Consider the following 18,956-nt stretch of genomic DNA (forward strand, 5'->3'; position numbering starts at 1 on the left):
TTATTTATTTGACAGAGAGACACAGCGAGAGAGGGAACACAAGCAGGGGGAGTGGGAGAGGGAGAAGCAGGCTTCCCACGGAGCAGGGAGCCCAATGTGGGGCTTGATCCCAGGACCCTGGGATCATGACCTGAGCTGAAGGCAGACGCTTAACGACTGAGCCACCCAGGCGCCCCAATTTCTCCACTTTTTTTTTTTTTTAAAGATTTTATTTATTTATTTGAGACAGAGAGAATGAGAGAGCACATGAGAGGGGGGAGGGTCAGAGGGAGAAGCAGACTCCCCGCCGAGCAGGGAGCCCGATGCGGGACTCGATCCAGGGACTCCAGGATCACGACCTGAGCCGAAGGCAGTCGCTTAACCAACTGAGCCACCCAGGCGCCCTCTCCACATTTTTAACAACACTTGTTATTTATCTTTTTTACTTTACCCATCCTAGTGGGTGGTATCAAGTGGTATCTCATTATGGTTTTGACTTGCATTTCTTCAATGACCAGTGATGTTGAACATCTTTTCATGTGCTTATTGGTCAGTTGTGTATCTTCTTTGGATAAATATTTATTCAAATACTTTTCCATTTTTAAATTGGATTTTTTTATTGCTGAGTTGTAAGAATTCTTTACATATTTTGGATATTAGATCCTTAAGACATACATAATTTGCAAATATTTTTCTCTATGTGGGTTGTCTTTACTTTCTTGATGATGTCCTTTTTAGCATATAAGTTTTTACTTTTGATGATGTTCAATTTATCTATTTTTGTTATTGTTATTTGCTTTTGGTGTCATTTAAGAAACTATTGCATAATCCAAATCATGAACAGTTACACCTGTTTTCTTCTAAGCATTTTATAGTTTTACCTCTTATATTTACTAGGTCTTTGATCATTTTCAGTTATTTTGTGTTTCTAGTGTGAGGTAGAGGGTCTATATTTATTCCTTTGAATGTGCATATCCAGTTTTCCTAGCACTATTTTTTGAAAATATTATTCTTCTCCACTTAATTGTCTCGGCATATATTCAGGAGTTTATTTCTGGACTCTCAATTTTATTCCATTGATCTCTATATCTAACCATATTCCTACTACACATTGTCTTGATTACTGTAGCTTTGTAGTAAATTTTGAAATTAGGAAGTATGTGTGCTCCAGGTTTTTTCTTCTTTTTCAAGATTGTTTGGCTATTATGGGTTCTTTGCATCTCTGTAGGAATTTTAAGATCATCTTATTAACTCAAAAAGTCAAGCCTGGATTTTGATAGGAATGGCATTGAGTTGTTAATCAGTTTGGGGAATATTGTCATTTTAAAAATATTAAGTCTTATGAACTATGAACGTGGGATGTCTTCTCATTTATATAATTCTTTAATTTCTTTCAATAATGTTTTGTGATTTTTAGTTTTCAAGTCTTGTGGTTTTATTTTATTTTTTTAAATCACAGTTGTTTTTTTTAAGGTTTTATTTGTCAGAGAGACTGAGAGCACAAGCAAGGGGAGCAGCAGGCAGAGGGAGAAGCAGGCTCCTCACTGAGCAAGGATCCCATTGTGGGACTTGATCCCAGGACCCTGGGATCATGACCTGAGCCGAAGGCAGGCACTTAACTGACTGAGCCACCAGCCGTCCCCAGATCTTGTATTTTTTTTAAATGTGCTTTTTAAAATGCTATTCCAAATGGAATTTTTATTTCATTTTTGCACTATTCATTGTTAGTTTAGAAATACAACTGATATTTGTATATTTATCTCATATTTTGCAAACACTGCTGAACTCATTTATTAGTTCTAATACTTATTTTTGTAGATACCTTAAGATTTTTCTCTCTCCAACATCTGCAGCTAGATAGTTTTGTTTTTTCCTTTCCGATCTCGTGCTTTTTTTTTTTTCTTGCCAATTGCCCCTAGCTAAATGAATGTCAGGTAGACAAGGTGAGAAATCTACATCTTTGTCTCATTCCTGATTTTAGGGGTATAGAAGTCAGTCTTTCACCATTAAATATGATGTTAGCTACAGGATGTAGTTTTTTAAAAGGACTTTTAAAGCTCATTTATTCACCTTCTTTCTTTAAAGCTCTCTACCAGACATTTTGGTAGAACATATTGGTTAATTAGACATAGGAAAAGGCAAATTCTCTGCAAGAGGAAGTACAGCCTCTTGTGAAACACTAAGAGCCCCTATCCAATCTGGGGAAGTCAGGAAATAATTTCTGAAGGAAGTAGCTGAAACCTTAATGATAAATGGAATTGACCACACAAAGGGGAATAGAGTGTTCTGAGTGATAGAAATATCAAGGCAAGTGAAGGCCTGGACTGCCTAAAAAATGTAATTCTGTTTTCTAGAGGGTACACTTCAAGTAGATGGTGCTGTGATGATGGCACAGATGAGCAGGGCTAGATTATGAAAAGTCCACATGGGGCTGGTTTACACATTTAAATCTTGCTCTGAAAACAACCAGAAGTCATTGGGGGTTGGGGTAAGAAGCAAATTTTAAAAGAGGAAATGAAATTCATCAGATTTTGCACTGTAGAAAAATTATAGTTGCCGTCTGGGCTAGAGGCCAGAAAACTAGTTAGAGGACTGTTTGAGTAACTCAGGAAGAAATAATGGTGCATTGGATGAGGCAGTGATAGTAGAGATGAAGGTAAGTAGATTCTAAAGGGATTTAGGAGGTAGAATTGAGTGTTAAGAGGAAGGAGAGGCAAGGATGATTCCTAGACTTTTATTTAGGACAAATGAGTGAATAATGTTCTTTACTGATTTGGGGAACACAGGCGAAATAGTTTGGGAAAGGGTAATGAGTTTTGCTTTGGAAATACTGAATTTGAGGTGCCTGAGTAGGTTTTTCCATAGGTAGTTGTATTTGAAGTGCACAGTATGCGTTTAGAAATGGCACACAGAACTCATCTTACTCTACTCTCCAAGAACACCTCAGATCCCCCTCTATCTTCCCTCTTTTCTTTCGACCCCTCAGTCCAAAACAGTAAGTTCACATGTCTTATTGATGCAGTACTAATGTGTGTTATAAGAATATTACCATTAGCTTCTCATCCTTCACTTATTTTTCACCTACTATAGCGGCACTTCTTTATACAGAGATAACATTGTATCATCATATTTGTTTGCATTTTAGTGTCTTAAAAACTTTTCTACATGATCCTCTTGTGGAATGGAGTAAACCAGTGAAAGGGCATTCCAAAGCACCACTGAATGAAACCGGGGAGGTTGTCAATGAAAAGGTTAGTAGAAGGTGTAGCGTGATATGAGCTGACATAATACGTCTCTGTCAATGAGAATTGATTCTAAATACTGTCATTGAATTGACTGGCCATTGAACTCTGAAATCTAGTTCTTTATTTTTTTATTTTTGTTTTTTTGAGAGAGAGAGGGAGGGGAAGGGACAGAGGGAGAGGGAGATAGAGAATCTTAAACAAGCTCCACGCCCAGCACTGAACCTGATGTGCGGCTCAGATCTCACAACCCTGAGATCATGACCTGAGCCAACATCAGTAGTCGGACGCTTAACCAGTGGAGCCACCCAGGTGCCCCTGAAATGTAGTTCTTTAGTATGAAAGTGCCAGTAAGTTTTCTTTAGTCATTACTAATGTTAACATTATTATCATTTGTGTAATGAAGTTCAAGACACTTAATTATAGACAGTTTGCAGTTATGAGATATAGTGGGAAAAACTTGGAACACAGATTGCCTGAACTTAGAAAGCAGCAGCAGGTCTCAACTTTAATATATAGCAATTCACTCCTTACTAACATTAGTTGAAGTTTCAAAGTTTGCAGATAATCATTTTTATTAAGTGAGAATAGATTGAGGATTGTTATTCTAATACAACATTCTCACTTTTGCATTTTTATAAGCTTTCCTATTGAGAGAAATGTGTACCTTTCATTCCAAGTAGCTTAGAACTCCATTTGCACATAGTAACATAATCTAAGTATTAGGCATTTAGAGTATTGTTGCTATGATTAGAATATTCATTCAAATGTTTTAAGTCCTAACATTTCGGGGTAAATTTTTTAAATTATTATTTTTCTAGAATTGTAATGTGGAAGAGAGTCCCTAGTATTTCACATAGTCCAGAAAAATGTCCATGCAGTTGATGCTAAATCAATATTGCAAGCCTCAAAATCAGTATCTCAAGTTACTGCATTTGTTTCATTTCTTCTCTCTTTTGCCGTTTTTGCTCCTAAAAAGGGGGTAATGATTTGTAAAATGACATAAATATTTGTCAAACACCAGAAAAGTAGTAATTTCAAATTATCAATATCCAGGTGTTATTAGGTTCTTAGCACTTATGATTTTCAATTTCTTCTTATTAGGCCAAGACCCATGTTCTTGACATCGAGCAACGACTGCAAGGTGTAATCAAGACCCGAAATAGAGTGACAGGGCTGCCACTATCTATTGAAGGACATGTGCATTACCTTATACAAGAAGCTACTGATGAAAACTTACTGTGCCAAATGTACCTTGGTTGGACCCCATATATGTGAAATGAAATTACTTCAAAGAATATGCTAATAATCTAAAATTAATGCATTTGGTATTAACTGTGATTGTATATTCAGTTCCAAAGTACAGCGTAAGTTTATGTTCTCGGAGTAAATGGTATTAACTCCCTTATTGTTAATAATATTTAAAATAATATATGTTGTTGATAAGAAATAAACTGCTTTCTTTTTTTTTTTAAGATTATTTATTTGAGAGAGAGCACAAGTGGGGAGGGGGCAGAGGAAGAGGGAGAAGCAGACTCCCCACAGAGCAGGGAGCTTAACTTGGGGCTCCATCCGGGGACTCTAGGATCATGACTTGAGCCAAAGGTAGATGCTTCACTGACTGAGCCACCCAGGTGCCCCTAAACTGCTTTCTCAATATATATTGTTCATTATAACTGGAGAAATGGAACATCTTATGTTTTTATGCTCTAAAAGATGTATTTGCAAGAAACAAGCCAGCCTAATTTCATTTTATAACTTTTATTGATTTTCTTTTAAGTACTAGCTAGCAAAAGGATTCATTTGAACAACAAAAAATTACACTGAATAAATGCTGTAGGCAAAGCACTATGCTAGATTCCTGAAGGGAGCTACCTGCCCTGCCCTCTAGGAACTGTCTAGTCTAATAAAACAGATATAAACATAAAACACCCATCAAGTTCACTTAATAAAACTCTTTTTTGTATGGCTGAAAATGTAATAGGAAAAAAACATAAACCAAAGAGCATGAATCTGAAAACTCAATAATGTAATTTTAAAGATTCTGTCATACTGAGAGTTTACCAGAATACAGAATCTAGTGGTCTTAGAAGACACTTAAAATTTCATAAGATTTTAAAATTAAAGATATTTTAATGTTCATTTTTTTGTAAGTTTTCTTGCTGATGATTTAAAATAATTCACAATATTTACAAAATTATGAGATTATTACATTCAAATAAATGGAAAAATTTTTTATAACAGAATTTTACTTAAATTCGCTTGACAGAATTATGCTTTTCTGCACCGTTTAGAGTGTGATGGGGAAAACATGAAAACCAAGAGACATGAATGTGAAAAGTATACCATTTCCTCGGGGAGCCTAATGTTGATTTAAGGAGGAAGCTGGGTGGGGGTGGAGGGGAGTTAGGACATTTTTTCCAACAAATAATTTGGGGGAAAAAGTTTTTAAAAGAAGTTTGATACAGGGTTATATTCCTCAGAAAAAAAACCTCCCCCTCCCCAAACAAAATAAACTAAACCAAATAAGTCACCAGATCTTTCCAAATCTGTGTTGAAAAATACTGAGATCAGTAATTCCAGGATACAGAAGCAGGACAAATACCAGTGTTCCAAAACTTCCAGCAGGCTCGTGAGGTTTTCACACCACTCCCACGTCTACTTACAAAGCACAGCTCTGTCCACAAACATTCCGGAACTAAATTTAACGCACCACCACGCCGCCCGGCTCTTCAACGTTACCACCGGAGAGCTCGGCGGCGGCGAGTTAGAGCCGGGATCAGAGCCCCGCCCCGGGGACGCGGCCTCGAATCGGCCGCTCTAGGCCCGGCGAGTGCTCTCTATGGTCGGGCGGGCGGGGTGTTGTCATCCGCGGAGCGACGGCCGGAGGCAGCGGCTTAGGCCCCGGCGGGGCGTTTGGTTTCGGTTTGGCCCCGACTGGAATTCGCGCTGACGGTCGAAATGGGAGTCCCCAAGTTTTACCGATGGATCTCGGAGCGGTATCCCTGCCTCAGTGAAGTGGTGAAAGAGCATCAGGTGGGTGAGCGAGGGGGCAGCGGCTTAGCAGGCCGAGAACCCGGGGCCCCGCGGCCCTCCCTCCATCCTGGAACAGGGCCCCCCAGCCTCCTCTTTCTGCTCGTCGTCTGCCAAATGAACGGTGAAGGGCGGGGAGGAGAAGGTTTGAGGATATCCCGATGATGTGAATGGGGGCGAAGATGTAGGTTTCGTTTCTGTGGGCAGAGCCGCGGGAATCGGGGCCGTTCTGACAGCTCCGCCGCGGGCCAGGGCCCTCCGCGATTCCGAAATTAAGTCCTGGGGAGGAACGTTTTAGTGAGTTCTTTCCTTTCCTGCCCAGGGAGCTTATAGAGGCAGCAAAGCCGGAGCGGGTGTTCTGAGCCCCCCCCCCCCGAAAGCAACAGACCCACGTACGAACAATAATAAGTGCCTCCGCAGTTGAGTCACCTTGTTTACTTTCCCTTATCAGGACCTGCATCCCACCCCACCCCCAACGCCTAGACTTTTTGACATAGCTGATGATTCATATTTACGATACCTTTTGTTACTCTTCTTCGATTATCTCAAAGATCGTAAAAGAAACAAAAATACACTTGGACGGGCAGGGGCAGTTATTTGGAGACTTCAGTGTGCGAGTGTCCGTGTGTGACAGAGAGAGAGAGGAGAGAAAGAAATGGATTGTTAGAACACTAATACTAGTAGTCATAATATCTGGTTTGTAATCCGGTATGTAATAATATCCCAGTGCAAGGTTTTTGTGCGGATTCCAAAAATGTTTATATATTGGAATTGTGGAAAGAAATAGTAAGCATTTATCTATTAGGTAAACTAGACTTTGGGTGATACATTAGTGTTTGTCACATTTAATGATTTTGGTAGATCTCTTGTCCGTTTTATATTTTACAGGAAAATCAGTTTTGATATTTGTATAGCTAATGAATCAGTTTTGATGGGTAACATTTTATTAGTAGTCGTGAGGGGAAATAATCCAGCCAGCACCATCATGCTGTTTATTAAATTATGGTTTCATCTTAAAAAGTACTATAAGCATGAAGATAGGGTTAAACTTCCAGAAGGGATACTTTGTTGTTGGATCCCAGTCAGATTTGGTAAATGAAGAAGAGCTTACAAAAAATTCCAAAACAGTAGTTTATTTTTCATTTATTTGAAACATGGGTTGAGTCGATTTAGGAAATAGTTCTTTCCAGAGAAGAGGGTAAAAAAAGATTACTAGTACATTTCAGAAATGGAGACAACCGACTTTGGCTTTTCCTGGGTCATTCATTCAACAAAAGTCTGAGTGCCTGCCATGTATTAGTCATTATAATGTGATTGTTATTCGAATTGACTTGATAACATATAATTTGTTTATTAATATTTTTATTCTGTACTCTTTGGTGCAGACGTTGGTTTGGTGAAACTGTCTTGGCTTCTCACCATCCTGAGAAGTTTTTTTTACTGAAGAGCAAAAACAATCTCTTTAAGGCAGTCTTATGATAGGTTTAAAAGGATAGGTTTAAAACTTGGCTTATCAAAATGGTGTCTTTCAAAAATGTTTGATTCTTGTAGTTAACAACGACCACAACAACAAAGAGAGCAAATGTTATAAAGGGGTACCAGCTGCTCTCTTAAGCAGTATTTAAAAGACGATAAGCCTAAGTAAGTCACAATGATTCAAAAGCTAGTCCTGGGAGGAAGAGATTGGGAGGAGGAGTAAGTTGTGGGAAGATGGTGGTGGTAAAGACAACAGCATCATTTTTGGTCTCTTTGAATCCTCACATAAAAACAGAACAACTAGGAACGCCTGGGTGGCTCAATCGGTTAAGTGTCTGCCTTTGGCTCAAGTCATGATCCCAGGGTCCTGGGATCAAGTCCCACATTGGGCTCCTTGCTCAGTGAGGAGCCTGCTTCTCCCTCTGCCTGCCACTCCCCCTGCTTGTGCTCTCTCTCTAACAAATAAATAAATAAACTCTTAAAAAAAAAAAAAAAAGGAACAACTAGATAGCAAAGTTTGAAATCCATAGAACATTTTTGACAAAACCATGTAATATTGTATCCCTACGAACCCCCAAAAACAAGTAGGTGGGGACAAACTACCAATAGCCTTTAGACCCAGTTGGTGTTGGCATCCCTGCAAGAGGAAAAAGGAAGCAATGGGGCAATATCTGATGGACCTGAGAACAGAAGAACTAAAGAATATTCGCTAAAAGACTGTGTAGGCCAATTATATAGCAGTATTTGTAACTAAGGGGTTTTAAAGGGCAGGAGTAGTTGGCCTCCTATGAACTCTCATAACTGATTTGCCAAGGCATCATTCTGAGGCAGATACAGAAAAGGATAAAACAAATGTGCTCCCTATATAAGAGCACACACTTTAAAATGGAAATGTTAGCTTGTGTTTCTTTCTGTACAATTTGTAGCAAAATGCATAGAAGATTGGCTTTAAAAGTGCAGGCACCAGGGGCGCCTGGGTGGCTCAGTTGGTTAAACGGCTGCCTTCGGCTCAGGTCATGATCCCAGGGTCCTGGGATCAAGCCCTGCATCGGGGCTTCTTGCTCCATGGGGAGCCTGCTTCTCCCTCTCCCTCTGCCTGCCTGCTGCTCCTTGTGCTTGTGCTCTCTGTCTCTGTCTCTCTCTCTCTGTGTCAAATAAATAAATAAGTAATCTTTTAAAAAAAAGTGCAGGCACTGGAATAAGCATGTGAATGCACTTAACACTACTGAACTGTACACTTAAAAGTGGTTAAGATGGCAAATTTTTTATGTATATTTTACCACGGTTTAAAAAAATGCAGGCACAAGAGTATGAATTATGAACAGGAACATCGCTCCCAAGGGGGCCAAAATTGTTGAGAGGGTGGAGGTTTACATATTAAAGTGCCACAGTGTATAAACAGATATACAGTATAACTATGGTATTAAAATTCCATTGGAGGGTGGTGATTAGGGAAAAAAGAAGTCTAAAGAGCTACCTGGAAGAGGGACAATAGTGTAAGAAAGATTAAGAAATACTGCTCTAGAGCAATTCTGCTTGGTTCAAATTTAGCCCCAACACTTACTTTACTAGCTATGGGTGAGTAACTCAAATCTTTTTGTGACTCAGTTTTGTCAGCTACAAAATGGAGATAATAATATTAGGATTGCTATGATTAAGTAAGTGAATGCACGTACAGTTGACTCTTGAAAATGTGAGGATTAGGAACACTGACCCCCCCCCCCAAACCCCCACGCAGTCAAAAATCTAAGTATAACTTTGACTCGCCCAAAACTTAACTACTAATAACCTAGTGTTGACTGGAAGCCTCACTGATAACATAAACAGTTAATTAACACATATTTTATATCTTATATATCGTGTATTCTTACAGTAAAGTAAGCTAGAGAAAAGAACATGTTAAGAAAATCATAGGAAAATAGAAAATATATTTATAGTACTGTACTGTATTTATTGGGGAAAAAAAATCCACATATAAGTGGACCCATGCAGTTCAAACCTGTGTTGTTCAAAGGTCAACTGTAAAGCATTTAAATCTGTCTAGTACATGGCAAGTGCTTAACAGATCTTACCTGTAATTATTGCTCACCAGCAAGGAGGGGAAGAGGAAGAGAGAGAATCCTAAGCAGGTTCCATGCCCAGGGTGGAGCAGGGCTCGATCTCACAACGTTGAGATCATGACCTGAGCTGAAATCAAGACTTGGATGCTAAACTGACTGAGCCACCCAGGTGCCCCATATTTTAGCTATTATAGTAGCACTGTAGCAGATTGTAATCACAAAGAGAACTACATAGGCTCTAGGAGTTTATAATCTTAGTTGTATGACCTTTTTTTTTGTAAAGGTTAAGTTTTCATCAGATATATATGTTGCCTCTACTTTTGTGGTACATAATAGATCTTCAGTAAATATTTATTGAGTGAATGAATATTAATCATATCATACTATATAACATAAAGAATACATAGTATGTTTTAAAACATGCATATTAAAGGGGCGCCTGGGTGGCTCAGTCAGTTAAGCATCCGACTCTTGATTTTGACTCAGGTATGATCTCAAGGTTGTGAGATTGAGCTTTATGCTGGGCGTGAAACCTGTTTAGGATTTTCTCTCTCCCTCCACCCCTCCCCCCCCCAAAAATATGCATATTAAAAAATGAACTGAAGCAACAAAATCTTGGGAGTGTTTAAGGTAAATAGGATTAAAGAACTGGGACAAAAGAATTGCCAATAGCTCTCATAAACAGTCAAATATACATTGTCTTAATGAAAAATGCATTTTGCAGCTGCACTAAGTGGGATACAAAGTATACTAGCAAGAAGAAACTCAACTAATTTGAGAAAATTAGATACTAAAGTTAATACTTAACCACAATTTAAAGCAGTATAAATGCATATTCAAAGTAAGTGTTATAACTTACATGTGCAATCACATTTAATAAAGGGAGAGCTCCGCTATTTATTATTAAATATTTTTATTTGCTACTTTGTGTCAGGTAGTATGCCAAGAGTTCTAAACATGACCAAATACTTAAGTGTATTGTCTGTCCTTTTGTGCTAAACTGTGAGTTCCTCAAATCAGAGACCGTGATTTGAGGAACTCACAGTTTAGTAGGAAAGGACAAACGTTACACTTCAGCATTCAACAAAAATGTACAGAGCATGTAATATATGTGCCTGGTATTCTTGTGTGCATTGGGAACACAAAAACAAATAAGATATGACATAGAGAAAGGAACATCATTTCCCCTTGGGTAAGTACAAGAAAACTTCCAAAGATACCTGAGCTGGATCTTGAAAGCTGAGTCAAAATCTGCAAGATCAGTGGAAGAAAGACCATAAAGGAAAGAAAAGTATTTCAGGAAGTAGTAGCAGCATCTATTAAGTCACAGAGGTTTGGAAAAGCCCAGTGCATTTATGGCTTTCTAAATAACGTACTGTATGTAGTTAACTTGTAGACTATATGTACAAACAGGAAAGAATATGGAATTGGTGGGAGAGATAACAGCCAAATCATACAGAATCTTTTATGGTATTAAAGGTTTATAGTATCGTATGGGTTTAAGTATGGAAGCAACATGATCAGATTATATATTAGAAAAATGGCTAACTACACTGTGGTGGGAGAGAAAAAAAGTAAGTAGTCTAGTTGGAAAACTCAGGGCTTGAACTAAGGCAGGAAATCTGGGGATGGAGAAAATGGTGAGATTGCCTAACACAATGGGAATGGTTAGGGTAGGATTCTAGAGACATTTTGGCAGTTAAATTTTAAAAAACAAAACAAAACCTAAGTGACTTAATTAGATACGGGGGTTGAGGAGAGGTGAAAGTGTAAAATAACATCAAAACTTCTGTTTTACAGATGTAATAATTCAGTATTGTCTTTGGGTTTTTTTCCCCATTTTTATTTAAATTCCAGTTAGTTGAGAGTGTAATAGTAGTTTCAGGTGTAGAATTCAGTGATTTGTCACTTACATACCACACCCAGTGCTCATCATAACACGTACCCTCCTTAATCCCCTTCCCCTATTTAACCCATGCTCCACCCACCTCCCCTCCAGCAGTCTTCAATTCTCTATAGTTAAGAGTCTGTTTCTCAGTTTGCCTCTCTCTGTCTCTTTTTTTTTTCCCCATTATTATGTGTTTGTGAAGGAGCAAGATTCTATTGCATGTTCTCATTTTCTTCACTGAATTAGTCAATGGTTACTCAGTCATTCTGTATTTTTCTTGCTAATCTGAAACCTAAGAGAATTTTTTAAATTTCTTTTCTAAAAAGATAATTATAGGTTTTTTTCGGATTATGAAGGTATGTGCTCATTATGTAAAAATTAATAAAATACAAAGAGATGTAAAAGCTGTTATATCTTCCAAAGGAAAATAAACAACTGAAATTCCATCATCAAGGGTTAACTACCAGTACCATCTTGTTTCTATGTACTCTTAACCTTTATATGCAGATACACATGTAGGTAAGTATTTTCTATAAATGGGATAATAATATGCCTGCTGTTTTATAGCCTACTTTTGTCATTTGACCATTTGTATTACACACATTATCTAATGTCAAATATGAATGTATATCATAATTTATAATTACTGTGTAGTACTCCATTGTGTGGATGTACCATCATCAGTTTTCTGTTATTAGGCATTTTGATTTCATTTTTTATTTCTAAATAGTACTGCCATTAATATTCTTGTGCTTACATCTTTGTGCACATTTCTGATTATTTCTCAGAATAAATTACCAATAGTAGAAATCCTGGGGGTGCCTGGGTGGCTCAGTCGGTTAAGCGTCTGCCTTTGGCTCTGGTCACCATCTCAGGTCCTGGGATTGAGCCACGCGTTGGGCTTCCTGTTCAGTGGGGAGTCTGCCTCTCCCTTCCCCTTTGCCTCCGTTCCCCTGTTGGTTCTCTCTCTCTTTCTCTCTCAAATAAATAAAATCTTAAAAAAAAAAAAAAGAAAGAAAAGAAAGAAAGAAATCCTGGGTCAGAGATATATATGCTTCAGATTTTGATATATACTTTCATATTATTACACCAATTTATGTTCCCATCCAGACTACTGGGTATAAATGCCATCTCTCTCTCTTTTCTATATCTGGGATTTTCCTCTTCTGTAAAATGGAGAATCTAAATATTTTTCTTTTAAAGTTACCATAATTTAGTGAGACAATGAATATGTTTGGCCCAATGTTTGGCACCTAATGAGTGCCTAATAAATGCCAGCTATTACTTTTAATAACATATGAAATACCTGTTTCCCCAAAACCTTGCCAATAACTGGGTAATATCATTTTTTTCTAATCTTTGCTAACATAATGGGAAAAAATGATACATTTTAATTTGAAATTTGGGGATGTTGAACATCTTTTCATATATTTATCAGACTCTTGTGTCTCTTTTTTGAATTGCTGTGCATTTTTCATGCTTTTAAAATTTGCTCTTTTATTAGAGGATTTTTTTGTATATTGGGAATGTTGATTTTATCGTAATTTGCAAGCATTTCCCTGCATTTTGTCATTTTCAGTTTAAACTTGTTTTTGACTTTTTTTTAACCCTATAGATGTAAAAAATACAGATTGCCAACTCCATCGTTTGTTTGGTTTATGATTTTTGGCTTTCCCCACCCTAAAATTACCAAAATATTTGTTTATAATTTTTTTACTTCTATTTCTCACATTAAAAATTTTTACTCTTTCTGGAATTTGTTTTATAAGATGAGATACAGTTGTGTTTTATTTCCAGATAGTTAGCTAGGTACCCCATCCCTTTCACCGGTTTGAAATGCCTCTTATATACTAAATTTCTATATACACTTAAACTACTTTTTTTTAAAGATTTTATTTTATTTTATTTTTTTAAAGATTTTATTTATTTATTTGACAGAGAGAGACATAGCGAGAGAGGGAACACAAGCAGGGGGAATAGGAGAGGGAGAAGCAGGCTTCCCCGCGGAGCAGGGAGCCCGATGTGGGGCTCGATCCCAGAACCCTGGGATCACAACCTGAGCCGAGGGCAGACGCTTAACAACTGAGCCACCCAGGCGCCCCTTTTTTTAAGATTTTAATAATTTATTTGACAGAGAGTGGGGGGGGAGGGTGCGCACAAACGGGCAGAGGGAGAAGGAGAAGTAGGCTCCCCACTGAGCAGAGAGCCCAACGATGTGGGACTCCATCCCAGGACCCTGGGATCATGACCTGAACCCAAGGCAGACACTTAACCGACTGTGCCACTCAGACGCCCCACACTTGAACTATTTCTAAACTATTTTGTTCAATCACCTTTATAATTTTTAATATCATATAAAGCAGATTTCCTTCATTTACTTTTCTTTTTTAATATTCTTTCTTGCATGTTTATTCTCCTAGAGAAACTTTGGAATCATTTTGTAAAGTTCTCACCTGGAGATTTTGATTGAGGTTCAGATTTTTTGAAGCAAATAGTAAATCTTGAATATACTTTTAAACCTCATGATCACAATTATCATGTCCTTTGAGCTTATTACTCAGTAAGGACATTTACATTTTTTTTATGTGGTGCCTGGTACAATCCCGTATAAATGGGGTTTTGTCAATACGTTTTTATGCTGTTCATTGATTCAAAGGCCAAAACTTTTTCACTCCCTAAACTCAGAGGCATGCCATTTTCTCAATAAGAGAAAAATGTATCGTTTCTGTACATATGGTAAAACTTGGAAGTGTTTCAGAGATGGCTCTCATAAGGTTTATACAAGAAAAGTTCATTATGTTTTTATGTCTGAAAATTCAAAATACTTTAGTTAGTATGTAAGACACACTACTCAAATTCTTTAATTACAATTAGATATTATAACTATTAAGTTGTGCCCACTTCATTTCCTTGTTAGTGTATATTTGTTTCAGTAGTGTTCCCCCTACTTGCTCACAAACATTTAAATAAAGGAAAGATGAATGAGAGCCAGAGCCATGAAAGTCTTTTTATGAAAGTAGACACCTGTTAGCCAAAGTTTAAGATATTTTTAATCCACATGTCAAAAACAAGAAATCTGTTTTCTTTTTTCTTTTTTTTTTTTTTTAAAGATTTTATTTATTTATTTGAGACAGAGAGAATGAGAGACAGAGAGCATGAGAGGGAGGAGGGTCAGAGGGAGAAGCAGACTCCCTGCCGAGCAGGGAGCCCGATGTGGGACTCGATCCCAGGACTCCAGGATCATGACCTGAGCCGAAGGCAGTCGCTTAACCAACTGAGCCACCCAGGCACCCTGTTTTCAAAATTTCCTAAATTTCTTGGCATAATCTAAGCTTTCTAAATTAATATGAACAAATCAGTGACTCTCAGTGAAATCAAATATACACTAAGGCTTTAAATCACTTGTAAAATCTTTTAATGACCATGTACAAAGAGCCTTTTAAATGGGCATTATGTTACCCATTTATAGGGGAAATTGAGGCATTAAGAAGTTGATGTCAAGGGGCGCCTGGGTGGCTCAGTTGTTAAGCGTCTGCCTTCAGCTCAGGTCATGATCCCAAGGTCCTGGGATCAAGTCCCACGTCGGGCTCCCTGCTCCACGGGAAACCTGCTTCTCCCTCTCCTACTCCCCCTGGCTGTGTCTCTCTCTGTCAAATAAATCTTTTTTTTTTTTTTTAAGATTTTTTATTTATTTATTTTGACAGAGAGAGAGAGAGAGAGACAGCGAGAGAGGGAACACAAGCAGGGGGAGTGGGAAAGGGAGAAGCAGGCTTCCTGCGGAGCCTAGGACCATGACCTGAGCAGAAGGCAAACGTTTAATGACTGAGCCACCCAGGCGCCCCTCAAATAAATAAAACCTTTTAAAAAAAGAAGAAAAGAAAGAAAAGCTGATGTCAAACTAATAGTTTGAGTACCAAATGAACCAAGCACTTCATTTGAAATTTTCCCATTTGGTATTTTAAATAGGTAGATAATTTCCTGACAGTAAATTTGATCAAGCCATTGGTGCATTATATAGCCATATAATATGTCTCCATCTTACCAATTTCTCCTGTTCATTTTTTCTTTACTTTCTTTATTCAACTGTGATTATTTTTATATAATAAGAATGCCCCTATATCCTGCTTATCAGCTGTTTTTCCCAGCTGCTTAAATATCCATCGTTGATTATAGTAACAATCTTGATCATTTTTTCTTTATTTCTTAGATTCCTGAATTTGATAACTTGTACCTGGATATGAATGGAATCATACATCAGTGTTCCCATCCCAATGATGATGATGTTCACTTCAGAATTTCAGATGATAAAATCTTTACTGATATTTTTCACTACTTGGAGGTGTTGTTTCGCATTATTAAACCTAGGAAAGTGTTCTTTATGGCTGTTGATGGTGTGGCTCCTCGAGCAAAAATGAACCAGCAGCGGGGGAGGCGTTTTAGGTAAAACATTTGTGGTTTATTTTAGAATACTACTTAGACTAATAAAATGTATTATTTTAAAGATAACTGACTTAGTACACTGCATCTTCTGTTCATGTTTCTTTTCTGCTTAAATTCCCCCAGAAACGGAAATAACTGATTATGTCACATTTTATCAATCAAGTAAACAAATCAGTAATTCAAGTGAGGTGTCCTTCTCAAAGCGTATGTTGGGCTGTGTAGTTACTGTTGTTCTCTGTCATAAATTTTTCAAACTTCTCCTTGGTAATTTAGAAAGAGCGGTACAGTTGACCCTTGAACAATGCAGTGTTAAGTGGTGCCAGTCCCCACTCCCCACACAGTCAAAAATTCACATATAACTCAACTCCCCAAAATCTTAATAGTCTACTGTTGACTGGAAGCCTTAGCAGTAACATAAACAATAAACACATACTTTTTATGTTGTATGTATTATATACCATATTCTTATAGTAAGCTTAGAGAAAAGAAAATTTCATTAGAAAATAGATTTACAGTACTATACTGTATTTATTGAAAAAAATCCATATATAGGTGGACCCATTCAGTTCAAACTTGTGTTGTTCAAGGGTCAACTGTAGTAGAGAAAGCTCCTCTCATAGTCAGTCTGTCCTGAACTAGAGAACTATGGGGTGCAATGAGAGATTGTTCTAATGGAAACATTGACAGTTTAATTCAACAAACATTTGTTGAATGCCCAGACCCTGGGCTAGATGCTGACTATGACTGATCATGGGTCCAAATTGGACAGAAAGGCAAGTGAGACTAGAAGGTGATTGATGGAGTATGAGAAGAGAGCTGAGTTAGGACACTTGAGATACTATCATCCCCAGTGTGTGAGTTCGATAGTAGGAAAAGTAACAGGATGAGAAGAGGCACGTAGAGTTTTAAAGTCAAAATCCTGAGCATGTGGAATAGTTTTAAAAAACAATGAGGTCATGCTGTGACCTTATTTATGAGTAGGATAAGTAAAGTTAAGAGGGTTGTTAGAATTGATGGGAAGACTCTTGAGTCCAGTGTGTTTGATGTGTTGTTAGCATAATGAATCCTTTCATCACAACAGCAGGTAAAGGAGTGGAAAGGGCACCTGTGAATCAAATAATGGAAATCATCAAGGAAGGTGGGAGGGTACCTTAGAGAAGGCTAGCAATGAGAATGAGAAAAGGATGGTAAAAAGTAGTGATTTATATACCAAAAGAGAAAAGATATTGAAGATATTCGAACAACTGTGACATCTTTAAAGACAAGGACCATCTCTTCTAAAATTTAGATGCTCAAGTACCACCCAAACTTAATTAATTTGAATCTCAAAAATTGGGCCCTGGAAACTGTTTTTACCGGATTCCCCTGGTATTTGTTAAACTAGTTTGGGGGGACTGCTGGGCTAGAAAATCTAGTGTTAAGAAAGGATTATATAAGCCCACTATATCAGTCACTGTTCAGTTGCAGAAGTAGAAGCCTGCCTATTTTAAGCAGAAGGGGATATATTACAAAGAATTAGGTGCTTATAAAAATCATTGTAAGAGGGGCGCCTGGGTAGCTCAGTCATTAAGTGTCTGCCTTCAGCTCAGGTCACAATCCCAGGATCATGGGATCAAGCCCCATATCGGGCTCCCTGCTCCGCGGGAAGCCAGCTTCTCCCTCTCCCATTCCCCCTGCTTGTGTTTCTTCTCTCGCTGTGTCTCTCTGTCAAATAAATAAATAAAATCTTTAAAAAAAGAATCATTGTAAGAGCCAAAAGGATGGGAATTTAGGTGAGCCTTCAAGAATGACTTCAGAACAGCACCACAGAACTGACCCACCAGTGGCACGATTACTACAACATTCAAGAAGGTGAGGAGTTCAGAGGCCCCCACCAGAACAGGTTGTTCCAGGAATTTATTCCTTTAGTTATGATCCAGGAATTAAGAAGATACTACCTGAACTTGAACTATTGGCTCCAAAAATACATCGCTTTAGTTATAATTCAGCAATCAAGAAGCCACCACTGTATCTGTTAGCTCCAGAGCCCCAGTGTACCTGGTAGATCTGCCCTACAGTTTGCTTCTTAGCACCTACAAAACTACTGAATATTGAGAGCTCTTCTACTATTGATGAAACACACACACACCCCACAAACCCTCTACCTCAACAGTCATACAGACTTCACCACACTTCCACTTTCCAAACCTTTTGTGGAGGCATCTGACAGAATCTAAGTTATATTCACTCACCTAGCTGCAAGCAGGCCTGAGATTTTAATTTTTTAGGTTTCTAACCTCTCCAGTATCAGAAGACAGCCTAAGAGAATGAAATGGATATTGAGTGCTCCATGTTTCCCTGAAATCCCCTACTCAGCTTTTTCTCATTCTCCACAGATACTATTTTCTCCATTCATAATATTTAATATCTCTTACTTTAAATCTGCTGCCATCTGGCTTTCATCCCTACCAGTAAAACCTCCTTAAAAGATTACAAATAGACTTCTTATGACTAAATCTAAATAATTCTCTCTGTATGTTAACTTCATTTACCTCTAGTATTTAACAATGTGATGATTCATTCTTTCTTGAACTTCCTTTCCTCGATCTTTATGTAACCACACTCTCTGATTGCACCTTCTTGATCTCCTTGTTATCTTCTCTTCCTTTGCCTTTTTCTTATATATTGATTTTTCTTAAGGTTCTATCCTTGGTCCTGAGTGATCTTATTCAGTGATTTTAATTACCGTGACTATACTGATGACTCCCAAATTTATCTTCCTGGTGGATATCTCTCTCCAGAACCCTTATATAGCCAAATGTCTCCTAAATATCTCCTTTTGGATACCACAGATACATT

The 18,956-nt window shown here is 37.9% G+C and overlaps 2 protein-coding genes across 6 annotated transcripts in view; both read left to right on the plus strand.

Moving 5' to 3' along the window:
* Window positions 1–4,691, plus strand: part of ATR (ATR serine/threonine kinase) — a 92,066-nt gene extending 87,375 nt beyond the window's left edge. For all 3 annotated transcript variants that reach the window (XM_045903635.3, XM_045903636.3, XM_045903634.3), the window contains 2 exons: window positions 3,125–3,230; window positions 4,326–4,691. In XM_045903635.3, coding sequence (XP_045759591.1) covers window positions 3,125–3,230; window positions 4,326–4,499 — 280 coding nt within the window. In that variant the 3' untranslated portion in view covers window positions 4,500–4,691. The remainder of the gene's footprint in view (window positions 1–3,124; window positions 3,231–4,325) is intronic.
* A 1,152-nt stretch (window positions 4,692–5,843) lies between these two features.
* The window catches only part of XRN1 (5'-3' exoribonuclease 1), a 115,066-nt gene continuing 101,953 nt past the window's right edge, over window positions 5,844–18,956 (plus strand). For all 3 annotated transcript variants that reach the window (XM_064586873.1, XM_064586877.1, XM_064586878.1), the window contains exons 1-2: window positions 5,844–6,257; window positions 15,886–16,118. In XM_064586873.1, the coding sequence (XP_064442943.1) occupies window positions 6,183–6,257; window positions 15,886–16,118 (308 nt within the window). In that variant the 5' untranslated portion in view covers window positions 5,844–6,182. The remainder of the gene's footprint in view (window positions 6,258–15,885; window positions 16,119–18,956) is intronic.

This window comes from Mirounga angustirostris, unplaced genomic scaffold (assembly GCF_029215605.1).
Source record: "Mirounga angustirostris isolate CCGP_5_RB_7025 unplaced genomic scaffold, mMirAng1.0.hap1 SCAF_1, whole genome shotgun sequence".
In the NCBI taxonomy this organism is placed as follows: Eukaryota; Metazoa; Chordata; class Mammalia; order Carnivora; family Phocidae; genus Mirounga; species Mirounga angustirostris.